Genomic DNA, 16,248 nt, shown 5'->3' on the forward strand with positions numbered 1-16,248 from the left:
CCTATGATATCATCCGTTGATACAACCGTCCAAATTGTGACTTTGGAACTATGTAAATTGAAGCTCATCAAAGAAAAACACGTAAATGAAATAAAGCGATTTATCATCAGCGTCAGTATCTTTCAATTTGTATACTAACTGAAATTTGCTTAAAGGGAGGAAGAAGATAATAGTTTTGATGCGTTATGATTCATCGCTTCATCGACCATATTCACCAAATCTGGCAGCCTCCGATAACTTTTTGACGGATAATGATTTCAGTCAAATGAGTGGCGATGGAAGAAGCAAACAAGAAACTTCGGAAATATCATTTTTTTTATCGTTTGAATAGATTATAAACTTGAAGTCATTGTCACCTTAACATTAAAGTTGAATTTTGTATCTAGCCTAATACCAAGGCATAACATTCGTGGCTTGTACATTGAGGCATATTGTCCTTTTGTGTGTCAATAGTTTTTTCTATCGCTAGTTCTAGATTTTGCTTTCGCGACAGTTTCCTACATGCTCCAGTGCTGTGTTAACCAGATTCATGAGAAATTATTCTGCTACAGCTGTTACTACTAAGGCGACGTCGTCTGCAAAACCAACTAAAATGACTCCTTGTGGCATTTCAGTTCTAAGGAGATTATTATACAAAATGATCCCTGGCTTAATGTTTATAATGGTGCTTATTGGAATCCTCATCATACCGTTTTCATGTTTGTAATTTCTTATCTTTCTTCAAAATCCACTGTAACGTTTATCTTAGTGTCAAATACTTTGAAAGTCTTACTAATAGACTGAGAAGTATTTCCACGTGATGTCCTTGGTCTTTGTCTTTGTTTGTCTAACGTATAACCAGTGTCCTCGAACTTGTAAACCTAATTCTTAATCGTTTGAACACTGGAACAGTCATTAGACTTGAGTAAAAGGCAATACTCTCGAATTTCACGGGTACACAAAAAGCTCCGGTGAAACCTTCTATTGAGATTCTAAAAAACGTTGGTGCTCTCAATCCTGAGCGTCATTTGCATTTTATTGGAAATTTGAATTTGAATAGACTTATAGAACTGAGTTGGGACATACTAAGTCATCAATTTTCAATTTTTGAAGTTTATCATAGCTGCATTTACCTGTAATGCCAATAACTTAAGTAAGAAATTCTCTGTTTTGAACATATGGTAACGATAAGAAAAATGCAATCTGTAGAAAAAGTATATTCCATTTGAATTGTTAACCATTTTAGCAGCAATTTACAAATTAAATTATAAATATTCTAAAAGAATTCCAAAAAAGTAACAAAATTTTAAATAAAAAGTCAAAAACTATGATTTTATGTTTTCTATGAATAGATTTTCAATATATTCTGTTCATATTTCAACAAAAGTTTCATTATCCCACATTACAATTATGAACTCTAAAATATGCAACTGTTTTCATTCAAACTATCTCTCCAAGTTTTATTATCAATTCAAAACATTCTGTATATAAATGGAGAGCGTTTACAATAAGAAAACGTCGATATAGTAACGAAAATACAGTTTTCCCACATTACAATTATGAACTCTAAAATATGCAACTGTTTTCTTTCAAACTATCTCTCCAAGTTTTATTATCAATTCAAAACATCCTGTATATAAATGGAGAGCGTTTACAATAAGAAAACGTCGATATAGTAACGAAAATACAGTTTTTGTCGCAAAAAGTTGTTCGAACTGTTTTTTTCTCGATTCTCACTGTATGTATAAATGTATATTGATGTAAAAACGATTGTTGAAACAGCTAATCATACAACTTTGTCAAATATTTTTTAATATCACTTATCGCAATGCAGTCAATTGTTTATATTATTTTGCTATTGTTAATTATATTGTTGTTGATATTAATAAGTATGCAATTTGATATATATATAACTAAAACGAATCAGGGAATTATTGAATAATCCAATCTGATCTGATCACGTTTAGTAGGACGTAAAGTGATTGTTCGAAATTTACTATGTGATTTGTTTGTAGAATAATTATTATTGTTAAATAATTTTAGGATATTAATTGAGTATGAGTACGTACATTTTTCTTTAATTCTATGTATTCTATTATTTGTAAACCTTTTAACCCTTACTACAAAATTTGAAACGTCAATTCCGAGTTTAATAATTTGCTACTAGAGGTGCTAACAAAGAGCGATACTACGAAATGTCAAGTCAAATATCACTGTTTATTTAGGGAGCTCCAATGCGTTTGAATATGTTACAAAAGGCGCTGGTGTAGTACGTACGTTATCTACGAATTGTCATGTCAAATATCACTGTTTGTTTTGATGGCTTTGATGCGTTTGGATTTGCCTCAAAAGGCGCTGGTGTAGAGAGAGTTCCGAAATATTATGTCAAAATTTGTTAGAAGCGAATGTTTTGAAGTTGTTTTTTCGGATGGTTACTGTTTTAAGACAGTTCTGATTTATAGAAACTTTTTTTCCGAACAAATTTTTTGACAGCTACTTTGGAACCTCACTCTGATGGTACCAACTGGTGAGCCTTAAAACAGCATTGCATAACCTTTAACCTACACTTGTCTAATCAAGTTTTACTAATAAGTTGAGTTATATTTTTTTGATCAGTGACTTCCTCTACTCGTAATAAAAATATAGTTATCTAAAATACAGAATTAAATCTGGGTTAGCTGAGAAATATCAGAAAACACTAAAGAATTATGTACGTCTGTACCTGTTACTAATTTCATCATCGGGTTAAATTATTTATTGTAAGTAGTGGTGAAATATTTGTTAATACATGATAAGTACGACATGATAGGTAACTTGTATTGTTTAATAAATTGGATATTATATTGGCCTTACTAAAACAATTGAAATATGTAAAAGCAAAATTATATTACGTTTAAAATGTAAGTAATATGAATTATACTTGTGGAAACAGAGAAAAAATAATACTACCTTTTAATAAAATCGTTTTTATCTCAAACAGATAATTTAGGAATGAGTCTAGAGTGGAAACAATTCTAAATCATCAGCTATAGATTAATCATTTCATATTTGTAAATAAATATATTATGAGGTGAACTAAAAGGTAAAACTGAAACAATTAATGAATCATACAATTGGCCTGTTACGTTTTTCAAAGCATATATTTTCTACTAACACTAATAATAAGTCTTATAGATCTTGCAACATAAGATCATAGACTTTTTTAAATCTCTAGACTACTCTATTACATTTAAATTCAGAACATTACCTTTGTCATACGATATGATGAAAGCATAGAGTTAACATTAAAGATAGAGAGGATAGAAGCTTGTTTACGTGGACCCCAACTGCTAGAGCATCGGTATACCACTATTTATCTCTCTCTACTTTGTTCTACTTGAATCGCCATTACGTTGAAGTTTCGATTTGTGAGAGCGCCAAAAAAGGGAAATAACAAGTTTTAATTTTTAAAACGACTAGACAGAGATAGACAGTTGTAAACCGATGCTCTTTCTCTCTCTTCCCATAGTATAATTATACTTACATGCCTCTCTATATATATTTAATATTGAATCTATGAATTAAAGTTTTCGCTTTAGAGTATTAGAGCTACGAATAGTATATTTTACTCTGTTTAACAGTTTTGTGTTGATTAAACTTATTTTTAATGAGTTTTTACAAAAAAATTGTGTTTGTAGTAGAAACCGAATTGAAGTTATATGTTTTAATTCAAGTAAAGCCTCAATGATATCTAATTTTTATTATTATTTAAATAATTTGTTGTAATGTTCTGGATAAAATAAAAATAGGCATACGAATTAATAGCTTGATCGTTAATATCCCTAAATAATTAATATTCCCTCAAGATTTTAGATCTATAAAAATAAGAAGGCCTAACTACAAAATTTTGAAAGTCTGATGTTTACAAATTCACTATCTCTTTTTAATAATCATTAACATAACTCCGAAAATGGATTGTTACTTTAAAATGATAACTTTTCCTAGAAAAATAAATTAATATTATACTTTCTATATTTGGTTTACTCATAGAGTTAATTTTAAACATAGAGGGAGGTATCGGAGTTTGTTCAAGTGAGCTGAAACTGCTATTAGAGATAGAAAGAACATCAATAGACTACTCTATATCTTTCTTCACTCTATTCTGATTGTATTGCCAATATGACGAAGCTTCAAGTCGTCAGGACGGCAAAGAAATCAGAAACGACTGAAAAGTGATGTACAACAGTACAATTTCACTCTTTCTATCTTTATATTTACTCTATGGGCTTACAAAAGTATAAATCTTTGTATTTTCCTCCATGTCAAACTACGCGCGCACGTCTTTGTTACAAATGTGTCAATCAAATATCCGTTACTGATGATTTCCGTAATGACTGTACATTGTGACTAAAGATTTTACATTTTAATAACTATTTTAATTGTGTAATAATTATGGCAGACTCCAAGTAGAGTTTTGAGATAAATCCACATTCGAAAAGTGAAGAAACTGAAATTTACGAATGAATGAAGTGATTTCAAATATTTAAGATGATATGATAATAATGAAGTAAGCGATAAAGAAAACCAATATAGAAGAAGAAAGTATGTTTCTAGTATTTATAAATAAACACACATGGAAACAATACAAATCTTAAAACAGCATGTGTAATAAATAAAAATGTACTCTGCAACTGAAAGCTGCCATAAATATTTTTCTTGTATTATTTTTTTTTTTCATTCAATTCTCATTAGTAGCAACAAATTAACTTTATCCTGGGCACTGTGGGTCTCTCGCGCAATTTGACGTCACGTTGGAATCAAAATGTATAATGTATGCTTTATACCAGTTATAAAGTTTTATTTTGATTCCAAAAGTAATATATGATGCAAAGACATGTCTATATATGTATTATTTATATGGTTTTTGAATTTACCAGTTAAAACTCACGTTCTTAATGCCACGTGCGGTTTACAAGGAATACAATTTCCTGCCTGTTCCGTGAAATCTAAAATATAATTAGCAAAATTATGAAATTATTTAATTGTATAATATGGTTTCTGATATATATCAATTAAAAATCCTATTAGATGCAAATTGGTAGTCGATAGCGGAGTAATAGAGCAGGTATCAAGATTCAATTACCTGAGAGTGAATATATCTAGTGAGATAAATCTGACAGAGGAGGCACGAAAACAAGCGATGAAAGTATCAAAAGTCAGCGGCTCTCTGAGAGATATAGTGTGGAGAAACAAAGCCTATTTATTCAAAAAGATTTATGAATTAAATTGATCTCACCAAACGAAGCCACTGCTTATCGCAGACTGTCACTCCAGCCTAATCTTAATGGCCAAAAAAACATTCTGATTCCAGCGTGATGTCATGCGCGTGTTAAATTTGAGCCGACAATTCAGTATACCGGTGTGTGTATATAATCAACTTTGACTGTATAAAATCCATCACTTTTAATCAACAAAAAAGAAAACTTTACGTGTACCCAGTGATATTATTGTAGAATCTACTTTTTCTGCAATATTTTTGTGTGTAACACCATAATAAATAAACGTTTTAGTCAATTTGTAAGACAAAACGAATTATCTGTATTAAAGTATTAGTTTCCCAATTAAATTCCCATAACTTTCTATTTTTTCTATCTAATCATTAAATAATCCTCTAGATATACCTGAGGAATAATTCCTTCATATAAAGTGAATATAATAAGATAAAATGTTGGAGAACGCTAATAATACTAATTTGTGTTTAGAATCTAAACTCTTGAGGTGATTATCCTTCTTTATCCAACACGAATAATGAATTATTACGCCAGGATAGAATTATAATTAATCCAGAATATTACAATAAAAATTTAGATTTGTTTTTGGTATTTATATTTGTTAACATAAACTTAAGACTAGTGATATAATAAAACATATATTTCCATTTTAAAAATAGGTTCCTCTTGTGAAATAGTTTTTTGGAATGGGACAAATATGTATGTAAATGCCACAATCACATGAATTTAATAATTTGAAATTGTTTTACACTGTTCATATGCAATTTAAATAAAAATTAAATATTATGTGTTCGTTTTTCTATTACATTCGAAATACTGACTGAAATATGCTACTACTACATCAACACTTATTACAATTACACTGTCTGACTTCCTTTAGTGTCTGAAGACGATAACTTGGTTATCGAAACGCGCGTCAGACATTGTAATTGTTAGTGGTAGTGTAAACAATATGAGTATCACCAGCGGTTCCGGAAATTCCAACTTACATTGGAAATATAACCTGCGCAATCAAATGAGTTAGTTTTACAAGAGAAAGTTTAAATTCCAAACATCAGTTCTAACCACAGTTATTGACTTTCTTCAAGTTTTACAGACAAACTTAGTTTTAAACATTACCGGTGATTTGGGGTCAGTCTAATATGAAACTGAGAATTCCAACCTAGTTTTATCAAATTGCTAATATTTTTCTTTAATTTCTTATTTCTTAGACCTTTTGATATATCAATGCAACTAAAGAGACCTAAAATCAAGAACATTTAGATGCATTGTTAATATTTTTATATTATTTTGAGTAAATGATTTTGGTTTTACTAAAATGATTGAAGATTAACACTTTATCTTTGATAAACTCGACGTTGATGATGAAGCACTTACCAACATTGTTGATTTATGCTAATGTTTTGTAAATAGAGTTTAGTTTATATTGTCCACCGGAATATAAACCTACAAAAAACGTGAGTTCAACTGCGAACTATTAAATTGAGAAGCTCTGTTTATTCTTGGCTTAAATTAGAGTACAATCCAAATTATAATCTCCAGTTTTAACCTAACTTGTAAAATTGCACTTGAGTAGTGATGACCATTGAGGTAGAACAAAGACACGTGTGAACAACGTTGCCAGATTTAAAAGTAGCCTGACAATAAAGAAATCTAAAATAATGAGGTTAAGTTTCCCTTCAATATAAAAATATTGAGAGGTGTCTTTTATTGTAAAAGCACTAATTTTTTATAACAATAATATTAAAACGAATAAAATGCACTATTATCCATATTATTATCGAAATTGCATAAATAACACAAATATTAAGAACCAGTACCAACAAAAACTTCTTTGCCTGTGCGTCATTTTGTCAAAATAACTTCTTTTTATATTGGCAGACCCATCTAGAGCTCTAAACAGAAAATTAACATAAATTATTCTTGAGTAATTTGCGTGAACCGTCTATAAAATGGTTACGATGTTTTGCAATTGCTCCAAATCCAAACGAGCAGGAAAAAACTGTAGGCCCAACAATTATATTATATTAGATAATATAAAATAACAATTGGACTTAATATAGTAATTATAATATGTTTGTAAATAATCTTGATGTTAGGTCTCTTCTGTTTCAAAATTAGTTTTTTTTATAATTTTGAAACATTTAGAAACATAAACATATCAAAAGGTCTAAGAAATAGGAAATTAAAGTAATTATAATATATATAATATCTTACTTCACACTAAATTGAATTTTATACCATTCTATTGAGACTATGGTAAATTATAGAATTCTGCCACAGAATAATAAGGTCTTTCAAGCAGCCTTCGTCAATATTCGAAACTCATTAAATGTATTTACCATTTTTAATTCCGAAGGTAGCTGATTGAATAATTTTTTGGCACTGAAGATGATGGGAATTTTTTACCAGATCAAAAAGTGGGTATAGTTCAGTAAATGTCCAAATTCTTTCTTCTAGTAGTTTAGGCATGAAAGAGTATCTCAGTTGAGTTGTGAAAGTGTTTGCTAACCAAACAAATAGATTCTAAAATGAAAAGAGCGGGAAGATTAGAATTTTATGTTTTTTAAAATTGAATACATTCTATTACTCAAGCCAAAAATATAATTAATAACTCTTTTTTGTAATTTGAAGATAGAATCGAAGAGGTGCAAACTACAAGACCCCCAAAAAGACAAACCATAACGAAGATGCGATTCGGACACCGAATAAGTAGAAAGTTGTTAAAGCAGTTCGAGAATCGAGCTGTTCAGACACAGATTTAATGGCAAAACAAGCAGAGGAAAATTGTTTTGGCAAGTTTTCTACGTGTACAGACCATTGAAGGGCACCGTCAATATATAGACCAAGAAACTTGATCGAATTTGAGGATTTATAGGATAAAGTTTTTTTAGTAGTTAAACAGAGACTGTTCGTGTCGAACCAAGACTTAATAGTAATGAGATCTGCCAATAGTAGAATGTAGAGCTTCTATATGCTTGGAAAATAAAACAATTGCAAAATCAGGACTTTACAAATTATGAAAAATTTGTTAAGGTAGGTTAGGTTAGGTTCCCTTTCTTCATGCTTTCTTTGTAATGTTGTGTGAATATCACAACGATTCAATTATTGTATAAAAATTTGTTTCTTGTTAATAAAAGTAATTAAATTACGACTAATAATATGATATTTTTTCTTATTTCCATCCTAAATGTGCCGAAAAAATAAAAAAAAAAACATTAAAAATTGCACAATTTACCGTTCCTAAAATATTTAGTTAATTAATAATAATAATTTTTCATCTTTCTCTTTTACCGCTCCTAAGTGGTCAAAAAGAAGATAACCACCATTTCCGGGATGCTGAATTGGTTGCCTATAACCATAAAATTTGGAATGCCATCTTCAGTTTTACAATAATGAACATTGGATAGTGCTTAATTCTATTGTCAAAACAAATAATGCGACCTAACCTAAAATTATTACTGAATACTAGTTGCGGTGTATTGTTTTTAATCTTTTATTGTGAATATCTTATTTTCTACGCGGTGCAAAGCAGTGTAAGTTTCTTAATATCGAACAAAAAATATCGTCTACTATTCAACAATATATTTCCAGTGTGGCTGGCCGATTCTAGATCCCCAAACACAAGACGAATCTATAGAGCCTTCCAATGAAGAACCTGTTAGAGTTATGGTTATTACAGATACACATCTTTTGGGATCAAGACACGGACATTGGTTTGATAAGTTGCGAAGGGAATGGCAAATGTACAGAGCTTTCCAAAGTGCCATGACATTACACAAACCTGATTTAGTTTTCGTATTAGGCGACCTTACTGACGAAGGATTGTATTGCAGTAGTACAGAATTTGATAATTACGTAAAAAGGTTCCATAGTTTATTTTCTGTGCCCGAAGAAACCAAAATGTATGTAGCTGTCGGAAATCATGACATTGGCTTCCATTATGGGTAAGAATGTTATTATTTCGGAAATTCAGCTACATAGTTCACTTTCTAGAGTGAGTCCATATTTGAATCAAAGGTTCGTGAATGCGTTTGATGCTCCAGCTGTAAGACTGATTAGTGTTAGAGGAAATCATTTCGTTTTAGTGAATAGTATGGCTTTGGAAGGAGATGGGTGTTTTTTATGTAAACCAGCTGAACAACAACTAACAAGAATTGAAAGTGAGTTTTTTTATATATTTCACTTATACATACATAAGAAATTAAATAATTCTTTAGTGCCCTGCTCAAAAATATGAGAAGAATGATAAGGAAAACTTTTTTGTGTATCTAGTACTTCATATTTTTAATTTATGATACATTGTTTCAGAAATTTTGAAATGTACCAGAGGAACCTATACAGAAAAATGTACGCCCAATATGAAGTTAGAAAAATATAGTAAACCAATATTAATGCAGGTTTGTTTCAAATTGGGTTCAAAGTTTTTTTATGTATCTTTGTTGATAGTTCGTCTTGATTTTAAGTTTTATACAAATGAAATGGCTTTTTTTCATAGAAATGTTTTGATCTAATTTTAGACTTTATGACAGTATATTTTGCAAAAAGATTAAAATTAAGACAATTTATCAACGAAAATCTATTAGATTCTTAATATTCACCTGCCACATGAAGATCTGGTGTATTTCTAATAATGAAAACCACAAGATCTCTGTCTTGAAAGGATTTTCCAATTGTGTGCATTTTGGTGATAGCCAGATAAGTTTTATGGAAAAATTCCATGAATTTGTAATGGTGATGTTGGAATAACAAATTGTCACTAATAACAAAACCATATTTGTCATAAGTAACATTTTCCAAATTCTGTTGTGTTAAAATTGTTATCTGTATAAAGTAAAAATACAGGGTAGTTGAAACTTCAGGATAAAATTGCAGTAAAATATGTGTAGACATGGAAATTTCTATATAGTTGTGTGAAAAGTTATCTCATTAGATAGATGTGCCAGTGCCAGTGCCAAAATATCAGCTATTGTTATCTTTATTCAAGGAAACAACGCTCAGTTTCTCTCAGAAGTGACATAACTGCCACAGTCTAGTTTCTGATTAAAATAAGATCTATTTCCACTTGATTTAATCAGTGTGCCCCAATTAAATGTATGTGTTGTATTTTATATGGGGAATTATTATATTGTATTTTATTAAGGGAATACTGTATGACTTGTTGCACCTCCTCTTACTGTTAATAGAAAAAGTTCGGTATTATAGCCGTTTGTAGCAATCCTTTGAACGTCTAGTTAACATCAATAAATGAAGTCTCATACATTTATCGTGCTTCATTTGGAAACAAAATAACAATAGTCAACGAAGCACATAAATAGAAAAATTCTGTTAAACACTTATTGAACTAATCCTACAAAAACAATGGTATAATTTTAAAAAAATTGCTTTTAAAGTTTTTTTTTCTTTCAGTTGCAAAAGTGCTACATTGTGAAATAATTCAATCGAACCATAATGTTATATTGTTAAAAAATAATTACATCTACTTTGTTTCAGCATTACCCTTTATATAGACAGTCTGATATTGAATGCAATGATTTCGATGCAGCTCCGTTTCCTATAAAACAGGAAAGATTTCGGGAACGTTGGGAATGTTTAAGTCAAGAAGCTACGTTTCAAATACTTAATCAAGTGAAACCTAGGTTGGCATTATCCGGCCACACACATCATGGTTGTACTAGAGCATTACCTGTAGGAGAAGGCCTCGAAATAACTATACCTAGCTTCAGTTGGAGGAATAAAGATAATCCAAATTATTTATTGGTAAGTGTAACAGAAGTAGTATTTGTTTATTTCAAATTTAACAAAATCTTTTACTTTTTACTTAAAAAAATCATTACATAAAAAAAATTTATTTCTCTCTTTTAGTTTTACTAGTTTCATTCTGAAATTAATTATTTATTATCTTTGTATTAAGCCTAATGTTGTAGTTGTATGAAAGCTCATTTTTATTTTCATTGGGCTACTGTATACTGTTTTACTATTTTGTTTAAGTAGTTTGAAACTTATTTTATTAAAAAATAAACTTTGAAAAGTTGATTGTGTTTGTAGAATATATAAAAAATTTTTTTTTTTTAATTATTATACCAACTGATTATGTTTATGAAAACACTATGTATGGTTTCTATATCTTAAAACGGTCTTATCCATTATTTTATATTTCAAAAATATCAAAATATTCTCTTGAAACAGTCAGAATTATTTGAGTCATACAGTGTAAATGTTTATAAATTATAACTGTTATACTTGACTATCCCTCTCTTTTAGTGCCTTGTTTATTAGAATCAAAATTGATCAGTATCAAGAATGGTGAGGTTTAAGTCGAGTCCACAAACATTAAATTGTCAAATGTTGTTGCAATAATGACTTGGAAAGAAAATAGATTTAAAAAATAAAAAAAAATTTGAACAATGTGAAAATTCAATATAAAGGATTAATCTCAAATCAAATAACCACAAAAAAAACAAATCATTTCGTGATAAATCTGGTGATCTTGGAGGCCATTTATTCACACCATGTAAAGACATATTTCTACTATTACAAGTACGTTTATTGTGAACAGGACAATGGTCTTGCTGGAACCAAATCTCATAATTAAATAATGGACCTATAGGAATATTTTGATTTCTTAGAAGTTACATTAAATTTTCACTTCTTTAGATGTAGTTATCTAAAATTCTCGTTCAAAATTTTAATTTTTTGAGAATTTTGAGTCCATATAGGTTTGCTCAGAGGTTTATTTTCTAGAGACCAATATCTTATGATGCACATATACAAAACAATTAGTTTTTTTCTTAAAATTTAGTTTTGATTTCCTATCTTAGTTTCTAATTATTCCATCCATATTATCTTGGGTTGTTGGTAGTTTAAAGAAACGGTAACCATTTTGTTCTAAAATGTTCTTAGCATCATCACTGAGTCAACTTAGACAGTAATTTGGTTCCTCGAACCAAAATTACTGGTTTTACAGCTATATTACAGGCATTTATTTTTCTATTTTGCCTAATTTGGAATACACAGTTTTCAATAACTACATATTAGTAACAGTTTAGGCACTGATTTACTTGCATAAGTACAAATAATTTGTTTTGTGAAATAAAATTTCAAATTTTGTGTACATTTTTTGAACCTACAGAGGCGCAAATACAAATAAACAATAAAAAGTGAAACAAAAACAAATCCTCTTTCATACATTCCCACTAGACTCTAGTAAAGTGAAAAGAAACAAAGTTATTATTGTAATTTATAGTGAGATTCTACTGAAATTTACCCTGGTAAATTGGAAGTGAGAGTTTATATGAGGATTCAATTCTTCAGTTTGTTCTCAACTGGAATCTATTTGGGTGTGGAAGCTATAGGGTTTATAGGCACTAGAGACTGATCCTCACTGGAATCTTCATATGAAGAGCTTACCTCTATCTTAGCTACAGGTTTATTTTTGATATTTATTTGAACAAGTTTTTGTTTCAAGAATGTTTTTTTTTCAAATTGTCAGATACATCAGATGACCATTGTTAATTGTATTATACCATGTAGTAGTAGATTGTTAAAAAGTTCCATGAAAAAAATTAACTTCAATATATTTAACTTCAACCGCAGTTATTACATAATAATTTATTGTTTTTAGGCAACTTTTACCCCGAATAACTACGCTTACTTCAAATGTGAGCTTCCTAGAGAATCAACAGTAATCAATTTGTACCTATTCGGTGGTACCATCCTAATTATTTGGTTGTTGTACTCGTTGAAGTACAGAAGTAGACGTAAGTACAAATACCGCTGACAACACTGCAACTTATGTTAATCATATATGGTGTTTTGGATTATATTTATTCAGTAGTTAATAGGTTTCTTGAAATTTGGTGTTTCCATTCAAGAATTTCCATCTTTAATTATTCATACGATTTATAGATTTTGCTCAAATTGATTAAATTATCTTTATCATCAATAAATTTCTCTTTCTTATGTATATAAACCGTTTCTCTTTCTGTATTTCATTTTATTTCTGAAATTTTCATATTTTTACCAAATATAATTTTTATATGCCATTTAATGGTTTGTTAACGTTTCCTTAAATTATCTGTCATATTAATGACTTTTCAATCTATCCTCAAAATATTGTAATGTTTGTCCTAAATAAACAGAATCACTATTAACTTCATAAATAATATTTTTTTTGCTTTATTTAACGTGTTATGTTAAATATCTATAATCTATTCTAATGTCATTTTTAACGAAATTATTCGAAAGCTGTTAAATGGTCTATTTCTATATGGCCTTAATGGTTTGTTAACATTTTTTTTCAAATTTTTTTTTCATATTAATGATTCTTCATCTTCTAAATATTGTGATATTTGTCCTAACAGAATCACTGTTAACTTCATAAATAATATTTTCTTATTTTTCTCAAAGTGATATGTGATTTATAATTTATTCTAATGTCATTTTTAATGAAATAATTTGATAACTGTCATACACTCCATTTGAATATGGCAAAGATGAGTGTTTAAGATAATTTGTTAATTGATTATAAAATTTGTTCATCCCTTTTATTATTATCAGGATCATTATTTCTTCTTAATGTAATTTATATTGCTGTGTGATATTTTTTGGTATAGCAGTAAAGTAATGATCTAAATAACTAAAAAATAATGGAATATCAATGTTGATTTTACTGTAGTTTCCTCAAGATCTTTTATAACTAATTGTGCTATGAAACTTGATATGGATAATATAGAATAACCAAGAATTGGTTTATCCTCAAACGTAAGGAATCCATCACCAGCAAACTAAAGACATAAAAGACAAAAATTTAAGACTTGTACAAAATTTTTCAAATAGGCAAAATGCTGTGAATTAGATACAAATATCTGACTTACTACAATAGTATTAATCTAGAATAATGAAAACATAAAAAAGTCATGGATATATCTAGATTTGTGTCTGTATACGAGGTATTTCCAGAAAGTAAGTTTCCTTCTTGAAATAAAAAGAAGGTACACTTTCTCTAACATATTTATTTGTATTTTAACATATTTACCAACACATTTGATACACTTGTCGAGTCGTGGGATTAAATATGTCGGTTCTGAATGGAACCAAAGTGTGACAGGTTTACCGAAACCATCGCCGAAGGACAGGAATTTATTGAGGTGCATGAAAAACATTGGGAAACTTACTTGTGTACCTGGTATATAAAAATTGTGCGAACTACAGCATTTATCCTGATATTTATGGGTAATAAATGCTCAGATTTTATTACATATTAAATAATATATTCATAGTAATAGTTTTTAACACTTTAACGATTCACCTATTCGAGTGAAATTTTTTTTGTGGACCAATTTCTCGGAAATAGTAAAAAAAGTGTTATATATAAGACATGACACCTGTTACACCCTTTATTGTTCCTTTTAATGACAGAAATAGCTAAAGATGGATGTTGAAAAGTTTCAGATCCCCAAGGTACTTGAGGGTCGCTACTCCCTTAAAAGTTCTATTTGCTATAGAAAGGTCTATTGTGTTGGATGCTTTATCTACTGAATCGATCATATACTGAGTTTTTCTTTAATTGATTAGTAATGATTGTGGTGTGGAAAGTAGATAAGTGGCAGACCTAGAAAGAAATTTCAAACTGAAATAACAAACAACCATGTAAAAAGAGTACTGGAGACAGTCTAAACAGGAAGCAAGGTATAGAACCAAATGGAAAAGGTGCACAACCGAGAAAGATTACTGATTAATTGTCAGTACACTGGTATTCAAGTCCAACAAGACCTCGGAGAAACGCAAGGAATGACTGTGACTGTGAGTGGCTGGACAATCAGAAGAAGACTTAAGGCAGCTAACCTTGAGACAAAACGGCCAGCTACCGAACCCAAAAATAACCCCAGTCCACCGAACAACCCCTCTACGATTTGCCATGTAATTGGACTAACAAACAAGGGAGCTCCGTTCTTTTCTCAGAAGAAACCGTTGTATCGACAGAAGAGGAAAAGTCTACAGAAGAGCTGAAGAAAGATACGCGGAGTGTTGCGTAAACGTGGCTTTTGGAGGAGGTTCTTGGATGGTGTGAGCGGGAATTTTAATGAAAGCAAAGAACCCTTTTTCATTGTTTTAGATTCCTTATCGTTTGATATTTTTTTTAACAATCACCTTGAAATGCTAAAGGGTTTTGGAAGAGGTTACTGGATGGTTTTGGCGGGAATTTCAATGGAAACAAAGAACCCTTTTTCATTGCTTAAAATTCCTTTTAGTTTGATATTTTTTGTTTACCAACACCTTGAAATGCTAAAATCAGAGAGGGAATTAAAGCTACAGATTCATGAGCGCAAACGTGCCACTTGGGTCGATTTTTTTGTTCAGGTTTATATAAAATTAAATTTCTGGCATTTTTTTTATCAAGATATAAAGAAAAGTCCAAATTTTTAGAATGGCGGGTGTTCGCTGACATTGGATGCAAATGGGCGTATAGGTCCTCTATAGTCGTTAAAGTGTTAAATTAATGAATCGATTCCATTAAATGTGCCAATAAATATACATGTAACGATATTATAATTAATAAACTGTATTCTTAATAATTCAAATTTTTTATTTATGTAGTATAAGTTTCAGAAACTACAGACTTCATTAACCAAAAAAAATCTTTACCGCGCAAATGTTCTTTGAGTCCCCCCTGGGGGCTAACTTTTGCGTAACTTCCCCCAGTATTTTCCCTTCCATCGCCTCGCTTTATCCTAAAATTAAATTAGCACAATGAACGATGTTCCCACTTCTCACTTTGCATTTTAGTTTCCACATCATAGTGATAGAACCATGACTCATTCTAATGTTGCAAAACAATTTTCTTTATCTGCTTAATAAGTATATTTGGTACCACATGGTATAAGAGACTGACTGCTACATTTAAAGTCACTACACCAACTTTCCATTATGTCATATAATACTACTGCCCCTAATGTATTCACTAAATCTTTCTGAATTTGAAGTAAACGCAATTATT

The 16,248-nt window shown here is 29.9% G+C and overlaps 1 protein-coding gene across 1 annotated transcript; it reads left to right on the forward strand.

The window, feature by feature from the left end:
- Window positions 1–8,605: 8,605 nt before the first annotated feature.
- LOC130891599 (metallophosphoesterase 1) lies at window positions 8,606–15,826 on the forward strand. The gene is made up of 7 exons (XM_057796430.1): window positions 8,606–8,785; window positions 8,844–9,196; window positions 9,246–9,412; window positions 9,561–9,649; window positions 10,743–11,009; window positions 12,874–13,009; window positions 15,678–15,826. Exons 1-7 carry the CDS (start codon window positions 8,687–8,689, stop codon window positions 15,749–15,751), a joined length of 1,185 nt encoding a protein of 394 aa, XP_057652413.1. The 5' UTR covers window positions 8,606–8,686; the 3' UTR covers window positions 15,752–15,826.
- Window positions 15,827–16,248: the final 422 nt, after the last annotated feature.

Source organism: Diorhabda carinulata, chromosome 3 (genome assembly GCF_026250575.1).
Source record: "Diorhabda carinulata isolate Delta chromosome 3, icDioCari1.1, whole genome shotgun sequence".
Lineage (NCBI taxonomy): Eukaryota > Metazoa > Arthropoda > Insecta > Coleoptera > Chrysomelidae > Diorhabda > Diorhabda carinulata.